This window comes from Rhinatrema bivittatum, chromosome 8, assembly GCF_901001135.1.
Source record: "Rhinatrema bivittatum chromosome 8, aRhiBiv1.1, whole genome shotgun sequence".
Lineage (NCBI taxonomy): Eukaryota > Metazoa > Chordata > Amphibia > Gymnophiona > Rhinatrematidae > Rhinatrema > Rhinatrema bivittatum.
The window spans coordinates 118,124,580-118,150,104 of record NC_042622.1 but is presented as its reverse complement, the minus strand read 5'-3'; the positions used below and the strand labels follow the sequence as shown (position 1 = coordinate 118,150,104).

The 25,525-nt window shown below is 38.7% G+C and overlaps 1 protein-coding gene across 3 annotated transcripts in view; it reads right to left on the bottom strand.

Annotated features, from left to right (window-relative positions):
- Nucleotides 1-2,748: 2,748 nt before the first annotated feature.
- The window catches only part of STRBP (spermatid perinuclear RNA binding protein), a 158,766-nt gene continuing 135,989 nt past the window's right edge, over nucleotides 2,749-25,525 (bottom strand). For all 3 annotated transcript variants that reach the window (XM_029612031.1, XM_029612033.1, XM_029612032.1), the window contains 5 exons: nucleotides 23,605-23,739; nucleotides 20,192-20,332; nucleotides 13,664-13,787; nucleotides 7,644-7,688; nucleotides 2,749-3,200 (listed from right to left, as the gene is read on the bottom strand). In XM_029612031.1, the coding sequence (XP_029467891.1) occupies nucleotides 3,124-3,200; nucleotides 7,644-7,688; nucleotides 13,664-13,787; nucleotides 20,192-20,332; nucleotides 23,605-23,739 (522 nt within the window). In that variant the 3' untranslated portion in view covers nucleotides 2,749-3,123. The remainder of the gene's footprint in view (nucleotides 3,201-7,643; nucleotides 7,689-13,663; nucleotides 13,788-20,191; nucleotides 20,333-23,604; nucleotides 23,740-25,525) is intronic.

Sequence of the window (25,525 nt, the reverse complement as noted above, 5' to 3'; positions counted from 1 at the left end):
AGAGAAACAACAGAAGAAAAAAACAAACAAAAAAAACAAAAACAAAACAAAAAACAAACAAACCCCTATCATGTTAATTTCAGCTTAATCTGTGAAGCTATGTGCTTCATTTATATTTATCTGCTCTTCTAGCTGAAGTGGGGTTTTCATTGTAAATAGGTGCTGTTTAATTAAAACCTCTGATGTTGAATGTCAGTTGGTGAGCACCTCTGACAGGGAGTTTTACTTTCAGGTTAAACAAAAAAAAAATGTAAAATTTGCAGCAACTGGGCAAGTTTACAGACAATGCGGCTAGTAACACCGAGCAAACAGAATAAAAGAGTGAGTATATATATCTGTATACATACACGCATTATATACATACTCTGAAATGACAGCCGTCATGTTGGAAAAGAGCATCTAATCTTGGCTAATTTCTGACATGACTTTTATTTTTAGGAAAGGGATGGAGTATTCAAAGATCTTAGCATATTTGCACTGAATCTTATAGAGAATATCAAATTAGTTTCTCTGGTTTAAAATTAAATTATAAACAGCAATTTCAAATCACATTAGCATCTGCTAATCAACATTAATCCAAAAATATGAAGAAAAGAGAGAAACCATTTGACAAATTATTACAAAAATGGGCTAGATCGGCCATGCTTTTTCTAGTCAGTGATGGCTTTTGTTTCACCCACAGGCCAGCAAAAGTTCATTGATTTATCAGCAAACCTCTCCTTTTTTTCATTTGTGACCATTAATGCAAGAAAATTACAGGAAAAGGCATTATGAATAGCTGCAATGATTTATCCAGGTGCTACCGCCACAAAATATAAGCCAAATAGCTTAAATAATAGCCATGATTAAATACTCTAAAGAACATTTAAAGGCATTCTGCAACTCTGCCCTTGTGCTTCAGCTTCTAAGTAAGGACCACAGCCTATTCCAAGATGATTACCAGTAATTAGGGGTTTCCCTCATTTGAAACTCCTCATTTTTACCTTTCAAACTACTAGGAAGCTTTAAGAAACTAATAGCTATATTCTCCTACAGAATCTGCTATTCAATGTGACTTCTATTGGAGTAAAAAATATAGCAGCCACATGAATAATATATATACAGGCCTTAATTTTGTGAAACTCATGGGTATACAATAAATTCTGCTCTGGAATAAGTCTCCATAGAAGAGAACTAAATACCTCCCATTGACATAGCTCAGGAAACTTTTCAGAAATGAAGCCAAAAAGAAAATGTGAAATCAATCTCATCAAATATTTTAACAATAAAGAAAATGCTTGAAACTAGGGCATTCGCTCCTCCCATCCCATCAAGGGCATTTGCTTTAATAGCAATGTCCCTTGGTGAATCTTACTTCCACATATGTCATCCCCCAGTACTGACATTTAATTCTTTCCATGGAAGGGCTCAGGAGCCCAGACAATTTCAAGACCTGAAGAGAGTACAGAATGCTTTTAAAGCCCATTTTCAAGTAGAAAGCACTTAAATGTCCTGCTTTAATCCACAGAATCAACCTTGTTATAACACTGTATCCTTCTTATACAGCATTCTTCACTTAGTGCCACTCTCACAAACCACCCTGGCAGAGCAGTTCTGGGTTATAACAAACCATTCTCCTCACTTTCATTACAAACTGCTTTGCCAAAATGTGTTTGAGAAGAATGGAGTTTTAATGAGGATGGAGCGCATTAGATCAGACTGGAGGCAGGCTAAAGAATATCAATCACAACATACAATGAAAGGCTGTGGACCTCGGAGCCCAGAGGCCCAGTTGAATATTGCATATTTTTGTGGAGGTTAGCACTCTAATAAAATGCTGATTAACTGGGTCACAGGCATACTGTTACAGAAAAAGCAGCACCATGATAGGATGAGCATGTATTAAATGCTGCATATCCTTTCTAAAGTTTAGGAAACGTACACACAGTTTACGTAATAACAATGCAATGATGCTCAAACAAGATACATTGGAATATTTCACATTATTTTGAGTATTAACTCAAAAATATATGAGACATGTGCTGGCCCATGGCTGAAATCTGTCACTTTTCACAGCAGTACTCAACAAGAACTGGGACAATTAAATAGCAAGTTTCCATGGGGACCCTGTTGCTGCTTTAGATTCTTAAAATAGTAGAGGAAAAAGCAAACCTTTTTTTCAATAAAAATGGTTGACAGTCTGTCTGCAGAAAATAAAACAAACAAGAAAAAGCCCTGTATCTAAAGCGCAGGGAGAGCAGACAATATTTTTTTCAAAGGCCACAAGAACTGTATTGTTTTGTTTGTTTGTCTTTGATGGGAATAACTTACAAAAAAAAAAAAAGCATGACGAAATATTTTTTTTTATGGAGGGATGTTTGCTGAACGCAAGGTGTATGTAATTTAGTTGGCTATACAAAGATACCACCTAATGTTTACAATTTCTTTTGTATAGCAATTCCTGAAAAGTAACAGAAAAACCTGCTTAGAGAATTAAGGCCACGATCTCACTAGACCTTATGATGTGCTGAATTTCTTGGTTTCAAAGCTGTTAGAATATTCTTTGAACCTTCTGATATTTAGACATCAAATTGTATATAGACAATGAAAAAACTGAAACAGCATCTTTTACTTGACCAGAACACATCTAAAGATATTAACTACAAAGTTTATACTGTAGTTTTTGCACTTTAGATAGATCTAAGACAAACAGAGGTGACATCCTCTGACATCTTAGGAAGCTAGAAAACAGGCAATACTCTGTTTTAGGACAAAACATTTTTATTTGTGATCAGTGTTTTTATACTCTATACATCCTTCACAAATTTACTTTTAATTTTACAGAATCTGGTACTTCATTTAAAATGTAAGCTTCTAACTTCTAGTTCTTCCCTATAACAGAAGGCTGGTATAAGTTATAATCTGAAAATGAGGTAACATTTCACAGTACATTTTCTTCAAGTTTTGTAGAACTAAATTTGCATTTTATTTAAATCAAAAAAAGTAGGAAAAGATGTCTTTTTTTTACAAATGATTTTGCTCAAGTATATGTTCAAAGAAAACAGGATAAAAAGGCTTTTTGTCTTCTAACATTTTGTACTGTATTGTATTGTTCAATCAAAATGAATTAGCTTCTGCCTCAAGCTAAAAGAATGAGTAGTGGGGGACAGGATATGTTGGGAATTTCATAACTGGCAACAGAAGCATTCTCTTGGGTATACCTATAGAGAGAAGAAATGGAAAGGACTCCAAATAAGTTTAATGAGTCAATAAAATCAGGTCAAAGTTTACAGTACTGGTTTTGTTCATCTTTCCAGAGTAGTCAGATTTCCAAAATTTGTATTTACTATCTTAAATGGAATTAACCTGCAAAGTACAATAAATACTAAGGAATACTTGAATTTTCTTTTTTTAATTCCCAGGTAGAATGGCTAGTTAAATCAAGCTCTTTATAGTTATAAGATTTCCCTAAGAAGTTAAGGAAAAATAAAACATTTGTTGCTGGATCATCTAGTAATATTGTTCGTTTAAAAAAATAAAATTGCTAATTTTTTTCTGTAACATGTATTCTTATCTCTTTCTTCACCAAGCTTACAGTGTATTAAGTTCCTAAAGTAGATTTACAAGCCCCCAAACACTGCAAATATTTTGTAAAAGAATGATTGGCTGGAGAACAGGAAATATATCCAAAAGAAAAGTCTACCAAGCAATTCTGATCCATAAGAAATGGTCCCAGATTTCATTTTTTGTTCTTTTTTTTTTTTTTTTTTACTGAATGCTTGTTTTATTTAAATGGCGATTCTGGAAAGATTAGCAGCTACTTAATTGCATAAGGTAACGTTCTTGTGGCCTCACAGACTTCTGCATACTCAAATATTTTAACAGTTCCTATTTAGATATGTTGTATTGAACCTACAAATCCATTTAGAAATCACAAAGCAGCAACAGCAGGTATTCAGGAGCACCAAGTGATTAAAGTGAAACCTCCCAACATGCAAAAGCTTACAAAGGCATCAAAACATTTACTTTACAGCCAAAGAAAGCATGTATTCATAACTTTGCATTACAATAAGACATTAAGAAACTATGCGAAAATGTGGGCAGATTTCAAAAGGCTTTGAAGTCAGTAATATTTCAAATGCTGTCAAGAGTCTGCTTCTAAAACTCAAGGTTTCATGTAGATTAAGTGTCAATGAACACGCATACATATTATGAGAGGATACATATACAGAGATGTTACAGAAATATCTGCCATGTACAAATATTTAAGTAACTGCATGATTCTTGAATGAATGATGGGGCCATTAATCCATGCACAGCTTAAAACGATAACTAAAATTACACCAAAAAGATTAGGGACCCCTCATTTAAAGCAGTTTGGTTACAAATATAAAATGGGTGAACCGTTCCGACTTCAGGCAGAAACTAATTTTGTTTTCCTGCATCAAGTTTGATTCAGATCTGTAGGTGCTTAAGCCCAGCACAATGGGATTTTCAATCACAAAAAGACAAACTGGCCAATAAGATTCAAGGCATCAAACTTTCCCCAGCTAGCAAATCCCCTCTAGAATTGGATATGTATCAGAGTCCAAAGGTTTAAATTGGGTCCATTGTGATTATTTATCTATTCCACCCATCCATCTTTTCCCAGCCATTAGATTGCAAAACACATGTAAATAAACAAAGCTCTTGAGTAAAGTTCAACTAAAATATAAACAAACCTTTATTATATTCTGTGTCTACAGAATCACAGTATTACAGATGCACCAATATAATATTAATATTGTGGCTGATAATGACAACATACAGAATATTTTAAATATGCTACTACAATAACCCTAACAATGCTTAAACGGTATTTTTGTTTCTTTTCCCCCGGCTAATAACTGATGGTTTTCCTCTGAATATATTAGACTGTGCATACTGCTACACTTGCAGAGATTTCTGTTTTTCTAGATGAATGTGTCTTTGACTGTTAGAAGCATATTACCCACATTGTATATGGTCACTGTGATCCCCTCGATCATTACCACAAATCTAATGAAATCACCTTCATACATTTATAATGCAGAGCAGGTGCACCATTTTTCAGTGTGTACATGCAAATGATCTCAGTTATACAGCAAGGGCAAGTCTTCAAGTGCAAAAGTACCAAACACCAGCTAGGAAAAAAAAATAGCATAACCTAATTCTATGCATATCCACCGCATACAAATGTATCTAATATATATCCAGTTTAAATGCTGTGATGATCTAATTAATGTGCGCTATACAAGGAGTGGAATTATTGCCTTCTTATTACATCATAGGACATCAGGAAAAGGACTAGTAAAGCTATAATGTTATTGAATCAAAAACAAATATACAAGAATAAAAGAAATATGGTATGAAAGCACATAGAGAAGTATAGTGGAAAGAGAAGTGTGGCATTACAGTGCACTGCTCTGATTAATATAGTTGTACATATTTCTTACAGAAAGGATTAATATTTGCATTTAATGCCTGATTTTGTGCTGTAGGTTTAACTCTGCTACAAACAATGTTATAACTACTTAAAATATATTTCCTAGTTATACCTATAATTCCTTGCTAAATTATACAATCATCTTTACTCTGCAGCATAAGATTTAGATACATATTACTGACTTCAAAATGTGTACCCCCATTGCCACATAAACCTCATTCAAAGTAGCCAATAGGACCAGTTAAAGCTAAATTTATATTGCTGTTTCTTTTTTAAGCAAGGTCATCCTATGTACTATTTGCTTTACTGCAGTGAATTATTCTTTGCATGCAGGGAATATGATCTAAAAAGCCAAAAGTTCTTCTAGACATCTCAATGGACAATTTCTATTCCAAAAATGTGGGCAGTGAATACTCCTTTCTTATTCTTAAATGCAAGTGGCTAATTAATTCAATGTGTTCATCATTTATTGGCTAATTAAGGAAAAGTTTCATCTAGGCAACCAAGTGAGGGGAGGGGGAAAGATTATTGCAAATTTTCCTTTCTATATATAAACATCAGGCACTCCAATAGAGTTCAATTAAATTAACCTGTTTTCTTTGGACTGTGCCAGCGTACCTGACGTCTAAAACAATGTCATTGCTACTATCAAGGATTTGGGTTTCCTGCTGGTTAGCCCAAAGTATTCAGTACATTTTCTAATATTTCAAATAATTTTGGAGCACTGTGGATGATTTTTAGGAACAAAGGTTTTCCTTTATACACTAAGCTAGGGCTTCCCAAACCTGTCTTGATGACCCCACAGCCAGCTGGGTTTTCAGGATATCCACAATGAGGACGCATGAGGTAAATTTACACACAGTGGTGACCCCAGTGCATATCCTGAAAACCTGAGTAGTGCTGGAAGTTCCTTGGACTGCACTAAGGCCACAATTCTCATCACAAAGAAGCCCTTAGGAGTCTCTCCCCCCGCCAGTTTCCAATCAGTACAAGAGATGGAGGTGCTGAGGGCTGTCGATGTTCTAGCCTGATCTACTGTGAAATTAAATTGCTTATTTGTTAATCCATAGATATATATTGATAAAAAGACTTGGAAAAGACAATTCATAAAGAGCTCCTTAACATAATGAAACAACTTCAGCAGGGAGCTGTGACTGAGTGCAGAGTGGAGTTGACCACTTTGGGGAATACATTCTCTCCCTGACCTGAAATTTCTGTCTGGATTAGTCTGGTAATGAAAAGGGGTCCCATATTCCTTTAACATTTTATTGCACTGGTTTTTTGTCTGGTATTCTGGCATACTTTGAATGGAGCATAAATTGGCTGTAAAAGGACAGAACTACTGTACTTCAAAGTACCTGAATTCAGTAGAAAAGTGAACAAGCAGTCCATTAACAGTCAGGCAAAGCACAAGCAAAAGCTACTTCAACCACAACAAGAACCATAAAGTTATGCTATTTTATAAATAAATTAGAAACTATAGAAGTCTAGAATATTTATTTCCTCAGATAATTTCTGGCCAACTTTCAATAGCGGTTTAAGTGGCCAAAACAATCAAGGCTGAGGCTAGTACAGTGCTTTTTTGCTGGTGACTTCTGCTTGAGAGTGCATTGTAGAACTTTTGGGCTTGGATTAGTGTCAGAGAGATAATATACATCCCTATGGGAGCATCACCACTCAATGGAGACTCCCAAATAGGGCTGTACAAAATCTATTTTAATTTTAACAGATTGCCAAAGAAAACAATGACAACTGAAAAGAATTCTCAAAAAAGTACACATGCATGAGTTTCCTAAAATTAAATAATTTCAAACATTCTTCAAATGGCACAATTTCTGAAAAGCTGCCCAATTTTTGAAAATGTTTAGAATACTTGCTATACGTGCATTAAATCCTACTACTGGATGTAGAATTAGAATTTTGCACTCTTATGGAAAATACTGATCAACATTTCAAAAGGGCAGAAAATAAAAAACAAAAGGATCTATGCAATGGATGTAGGAACATACATCCACCATCCATGCTACTGGCTCCTTAAAGAAGGGCTTATATCATGTTTTGATTACCTGTAGGCTGACAATCTGATGAGTGCCCACTCACTGGTTCATAGAATCCATGAATGGATACTGACTGATCGGCAAAAAAAAAAAAAAAGAAATTAAAAAAAGTAAATAAAGAAATTTTGACTTTCAGTACATACCATAGGCTGGCGCAGCAGTACTGTATCCATATGGTGCCCCATAACCTAGAAATAAAGAGAGAACTAGTCTTGTAGTATGAAACAAGAATCAGATCCATTTTTGCTGACTGTAATATACTGCCAACAAACCAACTATAGAAATTACTGTTAAGTTTCTAAAAGTTCTCCTATCACTCGGGCCGATACAGTACAGTGTGCTCCGACGAAGCGCACTGTTAACCCGCCATTGGACGCGTGTTTTCGGCCCCTTACTGAATAAGGGGTAAGGTAAAACGCACGTCCAACCTGCTGAACCTAATAGCGCCCTCAACATGCAAATGCATGTTGATGGCCCTATTAAATAGGTATTCCTGTACGATTCAGAAAACAAAATGTGCAGCCAAGCCGCACATTTTGCTTTCAGAAATTAGCGCCTACCCAAAGGTAGGCGCTAATTTCTTCGGGCACCGGGAAAGTGCACAGAAAAGCAGTAAAAACTGCTTTTCTGTGCACCCTCCGACTTAATATCATGGCGATATTAAGTCGGAGGTCCCAAAGGGTAAAAAAAGTAAAAAAAAATAAAATAAAATTTGAAGTCGGTCCACGGCTGTCGGGTCGAAAACCGGATGCTCAATTTTGCCGGCGTCCGGTTTCCGAGCCCGTGTCTGTCAGCGGGCTCGAGAACTGATGCCGGCAAAATTGAGCGTCGGCTGTCAAACCCGCTAACAGCCGTCGCTCCGGGCCAAAAGGAGGCGCTAGGGTCGTGTTAGTGTCCCTAGCTTCTCCTTTTGCCTGTTTTTACCGCCCAGCCTCATTTAAATACAGAATCGTGCGCACAGGCGAGCGGGCATTCGCCCGCTCTTTCGCGGACTTTACTGAATCGGCCCCGACTATTAGGCAATCAATTCCACACGCTGCATGAACAGCAATCCTATTTCTAGAACTATCTCAGGCACAAGATGGAGGCCTACAGTGCTGCTAACTGAAATGTTTATATGCAGTAGTAAAACTTGCAAATATTTATTACTTGGATTTATTTCACGCCTTTTTGGATATGAGATTCATCCAAAGCAGTTTACAGCTTATTAGAATAGTAGCATATATTATAACTCATTTGCAGCATCCACACTGTTTGTGTAATTAAAGTAAAAGAATTATTCTATAATTTAAATATTGGATTATGTAATTCCTTTCATTCTAGTGGAACACATACACATTTATACATCAGATGTCAATGGGATGCGGCATTTGGATGGATAAGGAAGAGATGTGAGATAGATTCTTCTTTAACACTGCTTAATTAAAGCTCTGCAGAATAAGTAAGGGATGAAACCCTGGGATTTCAGGATTGGATATTATGATTCTTTGGATTCCATTATCCTAAGAGAATCTATCCTGATGAGTTCGAATTCAGGCCAGAAGTAGTCAGGATGAAAGACAGACAAGGTTAATAGCAACCAGACAAATAGAAACAGATGACAGAATGAAAGGACGAGGGGAAAGAGTCAAGTTATGAGATATGCCATAGTGAGGGGAAGGAAGTGCTAATTATCCTTCTATAGGTTCTTTTAAGAAATATAAATAATTAGCTCTATAAAATATAGCTGATCTAAAAATAATATAACAGATTCCTACTTACTTAAATTAAACATTATTTTAATTTATGCACTTTTAATGAAGCATGTGCATACACTTCAGATTACAGATAGGATGGCTGTAACAGTAACACAAACATTTTCCAGGTCTTATTAGGGAACAGAAGCTGACACACAAGATTTTACAATAGTTCCCCACTTCTCAAGAAATGTTTTGCACCATTTATCATGAATATAACCCCAGTTAAAAACAAACAAAAAAAAACCCTTTTCATCTCTTGGCCACTTTTTGGATATCAGCACAATACCAGTTTGGAATCTGAATGAGAATCAGCACAGCAATACCCTGATTTACTGGCATTCACAGTGATAAGGACTTGCAAGAACAGGAATGAAATATGGTTTCTGGCTTTAAGTGGGATTTAAATGATCTTAAAAATCATTAGTATTGCTGCTTTAAGGTAGCAACTTATCTTCTATTTTAAATCAGGAGCATCCTGCCTCACACCTATCAGCAATTTTTAAAAAAACATTATCACTACTTTTTCTATAGCAAGCTGATACCTCTTACAAACTTTTCAGGAGAGAAGATTAAAGAAATAAAACAGTCAGCTTCTGGATAGTTGTAATTGTACCAGTACACAGGCCATCCTGGGGGGTGGGGATGGGTGAAGGCAGCAGCACGGGGAGTTTCCCTGGGCAGCACGCCTGGCCTCCGCCCCTTTCTGCTCCTGCTCCCCACGCTGCTGCCTTCACTGCTGCTAGGTTATTTCCTTGGAGAAGTTTTTATTTTTAAATTGCTGGCTGAGAAGCAGAGAATCCAGGATTCAAATCCTGCTTCTCCCACTGAGGCTCTAGTCTCCCCGGGCTGCTAGAATTAAAAAAAAAAAAAAAAGGGAGGAAGAGAGCGCTTTTAAGCCCTTTAATTCTATAGCCATGCTGCACGGTCGCAAACCGAGAGCACCAGCTCGCCACCTGACCCCACGGGGGGATCCTGATTGTACAGCCCCATCCGAGAAGGAATCACTGATTAGGCTGCCGTCTAAGAACCCCCGGGAGGGCACAGGGTCAGGAGGCCACAAGGCACCTCAGGGAAGAGCCAGACAAAGGTCTCTAATTCCCTCCCAGGGACCCGCCAGCTGGCTTCAGCAATCCAGTGAACGCAGCACAATGAGGAGGCTTCCTAGGAGTAGTCACCCTGCTGAAGGTGGATACATCCCTCAGTCCTCCCCATTGGCCCTCCAGCCGGTGGGGTGCTGACCTATGGAAGACCTTGCAGCCATCCATCCTGGCGGTTTCATCCCCTCGGGAACCGTGTGGTATTCAGCTGGGGGAGCTCAGTCGTGCAACTACCCTGCCTTTCCGTACAGAGCACCACCAGTACTGATGCCGGCTTGGAGGGCTACAGAGGCTGTACCCTCCGTCCTGGCCTGGGTGGCCATACTCAGGCCCTCCTGGTTTCTATCCGGGGGCCCCAATCACAATGGGAACCTGGGGCACCCCTCTGCATGGGACAATGGGCTTCCGGGTATGCTATGTGCCTGCAAGCCCAAGGCAGCAGCTTGCTTGCACCACAGAAGCCCACGGCAATAGCTCCCTCGCACCCCGGGGGATGCCCAGCCCTGGCTCTGGCTTGTGCTACAGCATCTGGTGAGAGTGCCGGTCTTTGGCCTCACTGGACCTCTGGAATGCCACCAATGCGGATCCCGCTCTGGCCCCGGGGTACAGTAAGCAGCCCCTGTGTCTGCTGAAGATAAGTCTAATGTTGTTATTCCTGTGGTTGGGGCTGAGTAGACCTTTAATCAACTGCCGGAGGTAGAGGGGGTTGCCATGGATCCACCCTTTGCAGATGGCAACAAAGTTGCCGGGTAGAGGCACAAAAGAAAAGTAAAAGGCACTCCCGCTGCTCCGACTCCTTGGGCAGTACTAGGTTTGCCAAGGTTGTGAGGGAGAAGCTGTTGGTGGAGATTAGTCTCAGCAGGGTTGTGGGTCCCTTCCCCTGCATCCCTTCGACAGGATGGTTCTTGGTGCCCAAGAAAGAGCCGGGTAAATTTAGGCATATACACAACATTTCTTACTTGGCTGGTTGGGCAGTGAATGATTTCATCCCCCAGGAGCCCTGTACGGTTCAACATGCCTCCTTCGATAGCACACTCGAACTCCTCAGGGATTGTGGGGGGGGGGGGGGGGCTCTCATAAGGTGGACATTGAGTCTACCTTCCAGCTCTTACCAGTGCATCCAGACGACTTTCCTCTGCTGGGGTTCTTCTTTGAGGGCACTTAGTACTTTAACAGGTGCATGCCAATGGGATGCTCAGCTTCGTGTACATACTTTTAGGCTTTCAGCACCTTCTTGCATTGGGAGTTGTCCCGGTTTGACAGGCATCGTTCACTACTAGGACAATTTTCTATTCGTGGGTCCTCGCGACTCAGATGTGTACAGTGATCTCTTCAACGGCTTTCAAACCATGGCCGCAGATTTTGGCATTCTGCTGGCAGCGAACAAGTTGCAACTGCCAACTAAGATGCTTATGTTCCTGGGCATTGAGCTTGACACTATTCAAATGTTGTCCAGACTCTCGGCCAATAAAACTCAAAAGCTAGTTGAACTGATTCAGGGCGTGGGCTTGGCTCGCAAGATAACCTTAGCAGCCATACAATCCCTAATCGGGAGCCTGGCTTTTGTTTGTCGTGTAAGTATGATGGGGTGGGCATTTTTACTCAGATTGTTTAATGCGTCCTTGACAGTCACGAAGACGTACCACCGTCTGCGAGTTTCTCATGCTATGCGCGAGGATATCGGGCTGTGGGAGGAATTCCTCGCTGATTTCAAAGGCTCAGTTTCCAGTTTTGATCTAGAGCTGTTCTCCGATGCCTCAGGAGGGCATTGGCTTTGGCCTAAACTGTCAAGGCAGCTGGTGCGCAGAGAAAAGGCTGAATAATTGGGCAGATTCAAGGATCACGTTGAACATCACCTTCCTGGAAATGTTCCCGATAATGGTGGCGCTCCATATTTGGCATGAGTGATTGGCGAACAGAAAGGTGATATTCTGTTGTGACAACCTAGCGGTCGTGCACCCAATCGGCAGTCTGCGAGATGTACTCCTGAGGCTAATGGTCTTGAGGTGTTTTTCTTCTAGCCCATTCCCTATTAGCTCATCGATAGCCTCTAATTTTCTAAGATTTAACTGTAGATTATGGCACTTTAACCAATCAGCTACTCTAAGAGACAATCATTAAAGTGTGTGGTCACCTGTGTAAAATACGTTAGGCTCTCAATCCTGTGTCCCCCCCCCCCCCCCCACCAATACAATATTTTGGCAGTTTTTGCGGAGGTGCCAAAGATTGCATCGGTATGGAGACTGAATTACCCTCTTCCCCACAGGAAAAACATCCAAAGCAGGACTGGGGCGTGCTGGCAGGCAGCTGATTGAAGCTTCCACTGCCGCTTCACATTTTCCTCTTCTGTGGATAAAATGAAGGACTTTGGTTTTCAGCTATGTCAATTTGGCATGTTTATTGAGTGTTAAAATTACTTAAATTTTTAAATTAATAAAAATTACCTGGCTCTACTCTCCACCAATGGGCAGTCACATAGCAACCACAATTTAGAATAAATTATGTAAAGGAGTTACAGAGGAAAATATTGTTTGTGCATCAAAACTCTACCAACTAACATTACATTTTATCTAAGAGCCTACAAAAGAAAGAAGATAATAAAGTAACCTCCCATGTGTGATATTCAGTCATATTTGCCTGGCCTTAGCAATAACAAACGTATTTTATGAGCTAAAGAGAATATTTTGTTTGACCTACATAGCTGGAACACAGTTAATTTGTTATATATGCCTCATTTCATACACTTAGCTGCCAACAATTTCAGTTGTCTACTTAAAAAATAATAAAGCAATACGTTTTACAAATCTTATAAATAGTAATAAACTCATTTGGATACAGAAGAAATGAATAGTCTGCTATGAACAGGCTTGTATTAATATTTAGGGCTTCTCCTGCCATCTGGTTTAGCCCAATGTCAACAAACCTTGAAATACTAGCACAAGTTATGTATGATGGCCCACCAGGCACTGTTGGATACAGATCTTCCAAAAGTCATTGTGTAAGAACTGGGCATGAATGACCCAAAGGACAATATAATCAGAGAAGAGATCAAAGAGCTGCTGAGAGCATGAGAGATAGGCTGGTACAATTATTCTTAAAATGTACATTAGGATTGCAAAATGTGATGGTATGAACTTTGCATAAGTGACAGAATCATCAGAGATGGAAATAAATGGTGATATTACAGGAGAAGGCATACTGCTAAGTACCTTGTAGTGTTCATGAATGCCAATGACTATCTTCTTTCTGAAGAACACTATCTGACAAACACATCCCATCAACTAAAAATTACTACTTAAAAAAAAAAAAAAAAGGTCCATACAGTACCTGGTGTTATATATCCAGGAGCAGCTGCTGCTCCCAGAAATGCTCCTCGTGTTAATGCTCCTCTTCCTCTGCCTCGAGCTGCCTGGACAGCTGCTGATACGGCTGAACCTACAACACCTTTAGTCTGTTGTCAACAAAGAAAAGCAGAATGTTTCAAGTCTATAAATACAATCTTGTCATAAATATTAATCAACCAGTACTTTCTTACTCTAAATAGAATTCCAAAAAAATATAATTAGATATTTTTCTTTATTGATAGAAAGGAACCATTAATTAAGAAATCTTAACTGGCTAATTGCTAGTAAATAGTGTCCTACCCAAGTAACATGATGGCTAAGGATTCATCCATTGGAAAGCACTTCTGGCTTGGGTTTGAGACTAGGCTGAACTGAAGAACAAGACACGATCTAAGCACTGTCTAAAATTGCACAGCATGTCTCACTACCCAAAGGAAAGCACGAGAAAGTAATAAATACAGGGGCAGATGACACAACTTTGCAGAAGAAACTGAGTAGCAATCCAAAATCACTCTGAAAGCAGATGTATTACTGCCATAAAACTTTATTTAGCACCATTAGTTTATTGTAAGCAATAGGCCTTATCTAACCTTATGCAAGCAATAAAAATTAGAGCAGCAGATAAAGAAAATTTGGCAAAAGAGAAAAAATGTACAGACTACATTATGTGGTGTATGTGGATTTCATCTGTTTGAATTCTTATTATAAGACTTGATTTCTGAAAACAAGTACAGAAACAGGGTATGTAAGTTTTATAATACTGCCAAGTTCTCAGTCTGCCTTACTGAACTCAAGTGTTGTTTAAGCAGTAATATTTAACATGCAACAAAGACTACTGTCATTTACTTTCCCATTTTAAGGAGCTCAATGTATTCAACTGTTCAATGTATTCAACTGTTCTATACTAGTTGAAAGAAAACAAATACGATCACATTGCATGAACCAAGCCAATCCTATTCCATTTACAGTGAATTGTGGCAGTTTCAGGAATCTAAGGCAATCTCAAGTGAGAAGCTTAAAGACCTAGTGTTAATATCATTAATTTACAGACCTTTTTACTTCTTACATTACTTTTTAAATATCGCAAAGGACACATCAGAGATAGCTTTCTTATAACATTAATTATATCCATTCTAAGATCTGTTTTAGCAGGAACAGACAGTGTTACTGGCTGGTAAATTTTAGCTACTGTATCATAAAGATGCCTCAAAGAATATAGACTAGGGCAGTTGAAATACTATCATACTGCTAAAATACAAAATACAGTGAGGTCAATATTTAAAACAAAACGTCTAAGTAAGTTAGCCGGATAAAACTTATCCGGCTAACTTACATGGGTTATTCAGCAGCACAAATCCCCGTATTTGGCGCTATTAGCTGGATAAGTTATATCCAGCTAAGTTAGACCTTTGTGGCAGGTCTAACCTAACCAGTTAACTTAACAGGATGAATACGAATATCGATACTTATCTGGCTAAATTAGCTGGATAAGTAGTGCTGCCCCGATCTGCCCATTGCCTGTTCACAACTTAACTGGCTCTCTTCTTAGCCACATAAGTGACTTATCTAGATAAGTGGCAGCTGCAGAACATAGCCAGATATTCAACAGCTGCCACTTAGCTGGCTAAGTCTGACTTATATGGCTAAGCAGAGTTTGAATATCGGGCTCCTTGACACTAGTAATAAACCTGTCAATTTAGATCAGAGATGGGCCAGGCTGGCCCTGTGGCAGTGTTGTGTGCACTGCCATGTGACGGGACCCAGCTTAGGTCTGTCTTCTGCTCCCCCAATCTGTTGCAGAAACAGTGTTCGCAATCGCTGGGTTCAGGGAGTGACAGGCGTCACCCTTATGTGATGACTAACGGGTGAGTTTCAAGATCCATGATTGTGGGGTTTGAGAAGGAGCCCTGGTGCATGGCCTCTGACCAAGGACCATCGCTGAAATGAATGGGCTAAGCAGAACCAGTTGTCATAGCTAGTTGATTTTAATTTTCCTTTTCATTTATTTGAATTTTATTCCTGATGCACTTTACTGATATAGTATTAGCCTGTTTTAATGGTTTTTTTTTTACCATTGATTGTATATTTGATTTGCCATTGATTTGTCTTTTATAAATTTTATTTTGTATTATTGATCTTATGTTTATTACCATGGATATTTGTAAACTGTTGTGATGGAATCTTCTAAACGATGGTATATAAAATTTTATAAATAAATAAATACTAGCACAATAGATGAATTAGAACTGGGTAAAATATCATAATCTAAAAAAAGTGTTCATAAATTGTGGTATTTCTGGGCAAGTAGGTTTATTGATAAAGATCTTGTACCACATAAAAATGACTGAGAAAAACAGCTGTACATTTCACAAATTCATGGAACGTACTCTGTCCTACTCTTTTTTTTGCAATCCATGATTGTGATCAAGGAAGCCCAGTCCAACTGGTAATATACAGATTGGGGGTGGAGTTTTAGAAAGCAATTTTAAATCATGAAATTTTTGCTCATCTCTAAAAATTAATGATGTGTAGCCAATTCTTTCGTTGATAACTGGGAAGCAAAATTTAAACGACTGCTTTATTAAAGCTTCCAAAGTGGAAGCAAAGACCGGGAATAATATTATAATCATTATTGTTCAGTTATAGTGAGGTAAAAAAGAGATGTACTGTGAAAAAGTGACTTGTTATAAGGAGTAAGTAGTTTAGTGGTTAGAGCAGTGGACTCAGTTTCCTGGGAAGCCAAGGTTTTCTCCCACTGATGCTCCTTGTGACCTTGGGCAAGTCACCTCACCCTCTATTGCCTCAGTTACAAACTCAGTTTGCAAGCCCTCTGAGGCAGGGACCTACCAACTTTACCTGGCTGTGTAATTTGCCTTAAGCTTGGCCTTGGAAATGTAATTAAATCTAAAATCCAAATCCTCTAATATTTCTCTCAAATCATTTCATTCCTACAATGGAGAATACCACTATGCTATGCACAGGTATGTGTTTTCTTTCTTCTACAAAGAAGCCAGGACACACATTCAAATATTTGCATTCTCCCATGCAGCAATGCAATGGAAAATGTACCCTTTGAAATTCTTTTCAAAGGCAGTATATTTTATAGACATATTTAGATGAGCATTTCCCTGGCAGTGCTCTATAACCTGCAGGAAAAGTTCCAAGTGGAGATCTTGGAATTTCAGTGATGGGATTTAAGTGACTAACTTAAATATCTTCTTCTAGGATTAACTGTTCATATACTAGTATTCAATACACAGACAGTGACCTAGCCAAGTTCCTTTACTCATGGTAAACACAATCATTGTATTAGGGAAAACATTTTACCATACTGAGAGACATGAGTTTGTCCATTAGTCTGTGCAGAGAACACATGAAATATGAGGCATGGACAAAGAACATGCAGAGGGATTTAGATCAGTTCTTTCTTATAGAATTCAGTTCTTTTTGTTCAAATGATATGACTGTGAAACAGATGAAATGTCTTTGTTCAAAGCTACCTTTTCATTAAGATAGCTTGTGCTGCCTTGTGATTGTACATTAGACCAGTATTTCAGAAAATGTTTTATTATACCAAGCTATTCATTACAAAAGAGTTGCACTGTACTTTGGGGCTTTTACAAGCAGATTTCTCTTAAATCTTAGAATCCTAATACTTTCTTTTGTACCTCCAAAGCATGAAAATCTTTAGGGAACAGGACATCAGCAGAAAGATGAACCACAAGAGCGATCTTGTGACTTTGAATTAAACAGTGAACTTGTGTGACAAATGAATTTATCAGCATGATTCACACACACTGAACTTCCTTTTAACACATTTTACAATAATAAAACAGGAGGTGTTAAATTCAAATGGTTGTGTTATGTAGTGATGCACTGGCTGGGTGAGAAATGCTCAGCTCCACGTAGGAAAAGGAGGGAGCAGTCTAAACCTTTTATCTTTTTATTACAAAGACTATGTAGTGTTTAGAAGCACATAAATTATAGAATTTACAAAGTCAAATAAGTAGAACAAAACTGGCAAAACATGTTCATATTTTACATACACCAACATATATCTACATATACACATATACACACAGAGGGGTAGATTTTAAAACCCCTGCGCGCGTAAATCCTCCTGGATTTACGCGCGCAGGGCACTCGCGCGCAAAGCCCCGGGACGCGCGTAAGTCCCGGGGCTTCGTAAAAGGGGCGGTCCGGGGGCGTGTCAGGGGGGGCAGGGGGCGGTGCGGGGAGGGTCCGGGGGCGGGCCCGAGTCCCTCTGCACTGCGGCCTGTGCCGGGGGATGCCGGGGCGGCAGGCGTAACTTGCCCAACAAAGGTGTGGAGGGGTGGGATTTAGGTAGGGCTGGGGGGTGGGGTAGATAGGGGAAGGGAGGGGAAGGTGGGGGGACGCGGAGCGCACGCAGGCTGCCGACCCCGGATTTTATAAGATACGCGCGAAGCCGCGCGTATCTTATAAAATCCGGGGTACTTTTGTTCGCGCCGATGGCGAGAACAAAAGTACGCGCACACATATGTTTTGAAGATCTACCTCAGAGCTACTACACTTCACTTGTTAATATAGAACTTAGAATTTTTCAGATTTTATCTATTTCATCATTATTCTTTATTTCATGGAGAAATATCTAATCTGCTTTATTAACTATGGGAATGTGAGAGGGAAGTACCAGAAACAAACCTTTAATATTCGCCAACCACTGAGAATCCCCAGTTTCAGAATTCAAATTCTACCTCTTTCAAGAGACTCATGGGTGCTGCACTTCTTTACTTTTATTTATATTTATTTAACGTTTTTATATACCGGTATTCATGGGAACATCATATCGGTTTACATGCAACTCGAAACAAGAAAGAAGGTACATTGAACAGGGAGAATGCAACTAGGAGGGGGAGAAGCAGAGCTTAAAACAAAACATTGCAAAAATTATTTACAAGTAGCGGCGGCAGTTATTTTGCTGTCAGAGGGGGGAGGGGGAGGGAGTGGCAAAGTTCTGGGGATAGGAGGGTGGGATGAGGGGAACATTAAGGAAGGTGCAAAATGGGGGAAGGGTGGGCTTGTTGGAGGTGCGGAGCAGTTGAGGAGGGGCAAAGAAATTATTCTGGGAATGCTTGCTTAAAAAGCCATGTTTTTAGGTTTTTTTTTAAATTTTTGAGTACAAGTCTCAAGACGAAGGTCTGGCGGCATGGAGTTCCAGTGGGTGGGTCCTGCTATAGAGAAGGCACGCTCTTTTGTGGATATCAGGCGATGGGTCTTGTGTGGGGGATGTGGAGGGTGCCTTTATATGCTGATCTGGTGGGTCGCTTGGAGGCATGTATGGCGGAGGGAATTGTCAAGCCAATTCATGTTGCTGTTATGGATTGTTTTATGAATAATAGAGAGGTTCTTATAGAGGATGCGGGCGGGGATTGGGAGCCAGTGTAGTTCCTTGAGTATCGGGGTAATGTGATCTGTTTTGCGTGTGTTGGTTAGTATTCTGGCTGCTGCATTTTGAAGGATTTGTAAAGATTTGATGGAGGAAGTGGGGAGGCCTAGGAGAAGAGAATTACAGTAGTCAATTTTTGTAAGTATTGTGGCTTGCAGGACAGTGCGGAAGTCACGAAGGTGGAGGAGTGGTTTCAGTTTTTTAAGGACTTGGAGTTTGTAAAAGGAATCTTTTATAGCAGCATTGATACATTTTTTAAAGTCATGATAGTCATATTACAATCAAAGGATTACAGTGTTCGGTTTGTCTACTACTCATGATGGAATGATAAGTACCAGGTTGAAAAGATTTTAATAAACTAGAACAGGAAACCTCAGTTTAATGGCATTAATAGAACTGCAATGGTTTGCAGTCTTCTCTGGATGAACTGGAATATACACCAATTTACTGCTTATCATCTACATATTTAGGACACACTGAAGTAACAGCACACTAGCATTATAGCAAACAGACTGAAACCATGTACACTGCACAGTAGCAGGGACACCTGACCAAGCTACCAATACTTGCATATTCTTAAATTTACCAAGAAGAGAGCCTTTAATGATGATAGCATGCTATGATGAACAATGCTACAAGTACAGCAAACTACTGAAAAATACTCCCTTCCTGGTATACAGCATTACATTTCTAGAGGTCAGGACAGAATAGAATGGGAATGAATAGAAAAAAAAAGTCATAAGTATAATTAATCAGGTGCTTGAGGCTCATCTTTTTGATAAGCACCGTCTCTCCTGTCTTTGTGCAGGCAGAACTGAATATTCAACACTTATTTTAATAACCTTTTCTTTTAGTGCTTGAAAAGCGAGGATGGGAAAGGAAATGCACGGAGAAGGAAATTAGGTGACAGTGAAAGCAGAGCCCCCCCCCCCCCCAAAATGCAAAGATCATGGCTAAGACTGGGGGTTTCCCTCCCTTGCAGAAAGAAACTGCAAGGGGGATGGGGGGGGGGGGGATGTCTATTTTGAAAAGTATGCCTTCCAAAATAAAAAAGAAAAAAACAATTCTGCTTTGAATTTTTACCTGAGGAATAATCTTTTTTTTCTTATTGCTTGCTGCATTAGGTCCTGAAAATAATTTCTCAAGCGCAGCCAGTGCAGCACTTGCTTTTGCAACCTTCTTATTTGGGCCTGCTCCTCTGAATTTTTGACCATCCACCTCTACCTAAAATAAAAGACAGGTTCATTTTCAGCCTTGTGTTAAAATAAAACAAGCATTGCAGCACAGTGTACAAACATCTAGAATATGACTATGTATGCAGATATAATGAAACTAGGATGCATAGGTTTGGAGGATAATAGCAAAAAACTCTTGCCACTGAAGGATGGAAACACAAAGGTAAGGTGGTTAAATAAGGCTTTCAAGCATAACGACACACATTCATCAGGTCACATTCATCAGTGAAATCTGAAGAAGCCCAGTACATTTTGCTGTTTCAAGCTCAAATGATGATCAGCTTCCTTAGTTTCCCCAAAGATAGGGGTTTGTAAGGGAAGGGTACAAGATGGGAGACACTCTTTAACCATCCATTTAAGTTTTTCCACCCAGATTGCAGCTAGCAGAGTAGACTTAAGTCCTGCGCCGAAACCTGAAAGTAGTTTCAGTCCTGGTTCATGAAGAAGGGACCTGTGCAGTCTTGAAAGACCAAGTACTAAAAAATCTTTGGATAATTCATGTTTTGGTGTAATACAAGATTACCACCATCTGTAAAGAATTCAGTCCAGAAGAAAAATTATTTTCCATTAATTTTTTTTTTTTTTTTAAAGTCCATTCTCCAAGTGTTGCCTTAGCCAGGATCTGGGAAGAAAACACCTAAAACCTTAAAACTCATTGCAAACGAATGAGAACGGAGGGGACATGGGAAAATATTAGAGTAACAGTTCAAAGACGTGTTGATTTATAATAGAAAAAAATTGATTTGCAGCTTCTCTTTCAATAGTCTTGTCTTGGAACGTTACTTCACTTGATATTTATATTAGGCTGAGGGGGTGAGGAAGAGTATTAAGGTTTGAGAGATGGATAATGATGTCAAGCACTGAAAAAAATTGGTAGATTGATTATTTGTTCTGTTACTGAATTTTGAGCAATTACATTTTAGAAAGCAGAAGCCCTTGATGTAATCCATTTATCACACACATCTACATACAGTATCTATAACAGGGACACCAATTTACACTGCACTAAAGCACTGGATCACATTTTCAGGCTGTTTCCCAGTTTGAGAGGATTCTTTTGGGAATTTTCAATATCTATAAAGACATGGCATAAGAAAGTGATTATATATACAGACCAAATAAACTGATAAAAATATCAGATAGCAGAAGATGGTTTATAGTTAAACATGTAATACAAGTGCACTAATTTGGTAAAAAACCCAAGATTTTCATCAGTTTGCAATATGTCAAACTTTGTAAATATAATTCCCTCCCTTACTGCCCTATAGATGCTGTAACAAATGTCCCTGTAGATAATGCATGAACTGCTTTAGAAACTCACAGCCAGACAGTATAAACAAAATGTTGTAATTCACAGTTGTGATGGACTACTGTGAACTGCAAATGACACTTTTAAATTCACGGTTGTGATGTCACTCCAATGAATTACAGCACAAATCTTACTGGGCATGCTCACAATGCATTTTTAAAGTCAACTTTCAAAAGTGTCATACAATCAAAATCTGGAGTTCACATATCTACCACTGAGGTCCAAGAAAAGTTTGTCAAAGAACGAAGTTACCTTGGGCAAGAACTGTAGGGGAGGGCAGAGACAAAACCAAACTAGACGGATCCCTGTATTATACAGAATAAAAAAAAAACAAAAAAAAAACAGAAACTGTGACCAAGGATACAAATGCTTTTCCTGAGGTTCTGGTGACTGCAGAAACTCTCCAGTCTTGGGTCTTATCATCAGAACCCCTCGATGCATTTAAATCCTTGTATACTGTAGTCTAGTGCTTGGAGTGGATTACACCCCATCATCAAAAGCTATATACAGAAGCAATGAGTTCATAAAACTCTTTCCAAATTAAGGGCCTTTCCTAATTGAAAAGGTTCTGAGTGCTTAAATGCTCTTCCCCCATATATTTTGCATCCTACTTTTTCCTTTTAATCGTTTTTACCCTATAATTGATAGGGTAAAAACAGGTTTTTACCCTAACTGTTCCTACATAAGTCAATATTCAGTGCCACTTAGCCGGATAAGTTCAGACTTATCCGGCTAAGTGGTGCTGTTTGAATATTCAGCTGCCACCATTTAGCCATATAACTATTTATCCGACTAGTTATTTTTCTAAGTGCTGGGTGGGATGGGGCATGGCTACTTATCCAGCTAATAAGTACTGATATTCAGCCTTATTCGGCTAAGTTAGCTGAATAAACTTGTGCAGCTAATTTTTAGATAGCTGGGTATATTCAGCAGCGTGGCTGCACCGCTGAATATTCCAGCTAAGTTAGCCAGATATTGTTAATCCATCTATTTATCTCAGCCAGACAGTGGCTGAATATCTACCTCATGTATTTCTTAGCATTTCTAGTAGTGAAAATTTTATTTTACAATACACAGAGCCTATCACTTGTCTTATTACCAAATGACAACTGGAGGCATTTCATCCAAGGTTACCTTTTTCTAGTAAAGACAGAAATCTTTTTTAAAAAACGTTTCTTACATTTCCCTTATACCAATATATACAAATCTTTGCTGCTAGTATCTCTTCTTAAAAATAAAAATGACAACCCAAGCTAGGTACTCCTTTTCAGCAAAGTTATTTATTGAAAGAGTCCATAAATTTGGGGCCCGATATTGAAAGCATATTTAGCATTAGATAGCTGGATAAGCAGTGGCTGTTGAATATCTGGCTATGTTCAGCGGCCGCCACTTAACCAGATAAGTCACTTATCCAGCTAAGTAGATAACCAGATAGCCAATGGATGGATCAGTGGCGCAGATTACTGGTTATATTAACCGGGTAAGTGCTTATATTCAGACTTAGCTGGTTAAGTAAACCGAATAAGTTAAACTGGATATAACCTGGATATAACCTATCCGCATAACTAGAACTTATCCCATTATATTCAGCAGCAGAACCATGCTGCTGTATATCCCTTCTAAGTTATGCGAATAAGTAGTATCTGGATAACTTAGATAACCGGATATCTTTGAATATTGAGCCCCTGAAGTTTAGGACTGACAAACTTTCATCAAGGTGGGCACAGGCAATTCATTAAAAAATATTTGTTTCCTTCCCCATCTATTTTCTGTTGCTGTTGTTTCCATTGAATATTTTAAATGCTATTTTCCTTTCATTTTTCCTTTAATAAAATTATATAATATAGTACTGAATGTATCAAAAGCAATGAAGAAATCTAATGCCAGTCATAGCATGAAAAATTAAATCTACTGCATAGAACTCAAAAGTTGCTTTAAACTGGGCCACTCACCTCCATTACAAAGCGCTTATCATGGCTCCCGCCTGTCTCTGAGATCAACTCATACTTGAGACCTCTCCTTTTCTCATTAAGCTCCATCACTGGGTTTTTACCACTTGCTGTAAGGATGGGACCCTGAGTTCTAACCTGGAAACACAGGGGAAGATATTTATTATTTGTTTCAAGAAAAGGACTATTAAGTGAATCATATTTTTACCTAAGCTGCTTCCACGCACCCTTTGGCAGTGATTTGCTTGTTAGTGTTCCTATTGGAAATAGTAATAAAATAATGCATTCAGACCAGAGAACTTACTTTACCTGAAGAAAAACTAAGGCTAGGTGATATATCCTTCAAATGCTATACAGATATAATATAAACATTAACAGGCCTTTAGTTATGGTGCCATGAATGGTAGCCAGGCCTGACACTTGTGCCTCATTGTCCTCTGGACAATGTAAAGTAGTGATTAGATTATAGTACTACCTTACTTGGCACATAGGTTTGATGCTTCTCTTATTCTTCCTACACTCAAGTTACACTATAAGGTCTTTTGACATGGTGCCATATAAGATAATTTGAATTTATCTTGTGTAGTACTTTACAAACTGAATGGGCTACATAAATCCAGAAGTGACGAGCATAACACAATTTAAATGAGCAGAAGTAATTTTCATTAAGAACATAAGAACATAAGAAAATGCCATACTGGGTCAGACCAAGGGTCCATCAAGCCCAGCATCCTGTTTCCAACAGTGGCCAATCCAGGCCATAAGAACCTGGCAAGTACCCAAAAACTAAGTCTAGTCCATGTAACCATTGCTAATGGCAGTGGCTATTCTCTAAGTGAACTTAATAGCAGGTAAACCTGAAGCAAAACTGAGACATCTGTTCTAATGTGTCATGGCAGATTTAAGGTCATGTGCTGTCCAAAGATCAATTACCTTGCTTTGTTTACTACAGAGCATTATCATTACCACTAACATTGATAAGGAAGACCTGAAACTGATCAAATGCCTACGCCAACATTTCTTATGGTACTGCAAAGATAAGACATCAAGAATGCTCTATTGCAGCCATCACCAAAATTTCACTGTTTTAAACACTCAAGAAACCTAACAGAAAATGGCCAGTGTATGTTACAGAATCCAATACCGCATGTTCCCCCTGCATGTGAACACACTTGCAGTGAGTCAAAAACAAATAAAGTATATAGCTTATAATTTTCTACTTCTAAATATGATAAACATACATATTCAGTTTGTTTCCCACACCTATCATTCAACAGTACCCTGGAACTACTTGTATGACATTGCTTCAAGAGGAGTGGGCTAAAGGTTTCAACTCAGAGGCCATTCAAGCTTCAGAGAAGGGGTTTCAAGGGGTTGCCCTACTATGAAAGATAACAAAATCTCAAACTTTCCTCTCTTTGACATCTTATTGTCTACCATTTTAGTTAAAACTCATTCTGCAGCTTTTATTCAAAAGGGCTTTGAGTCCAGTTAACATTTACGAGAATAGTCCATCCTCTTCTTCTTTAGATCCTGTTTCTTTTAAATACATTAAAGAACTGGATCTTGGTCTCTTGCTGTATTTATCTAAAATCATAAATTCTAGCTTAGAGCAAGGCTACTTTCCAGATGCTCTCGAAGTGGCTAGGATTCATCCTATTCTTTAGGAAAATTATCCAGATGCTAACTTAAATGATAAGTACAGGCCTATATCAAATATTCTTGTGTCATCAAAAGTCATCATTACAAGTCTATAGTATGCCCTACGGAATTCCGCAGAATTCCACACTTTCTCCTATTTTATTTAATATTTATTTGAATCCATTGGCCAGTCTTATTCAGAGTTTATGTTATTCTTGCTTTTTATAAACTGATGACATACAGAAAATTGCTTCTGTTAATTCTGTTTCAGATGATAGTATGG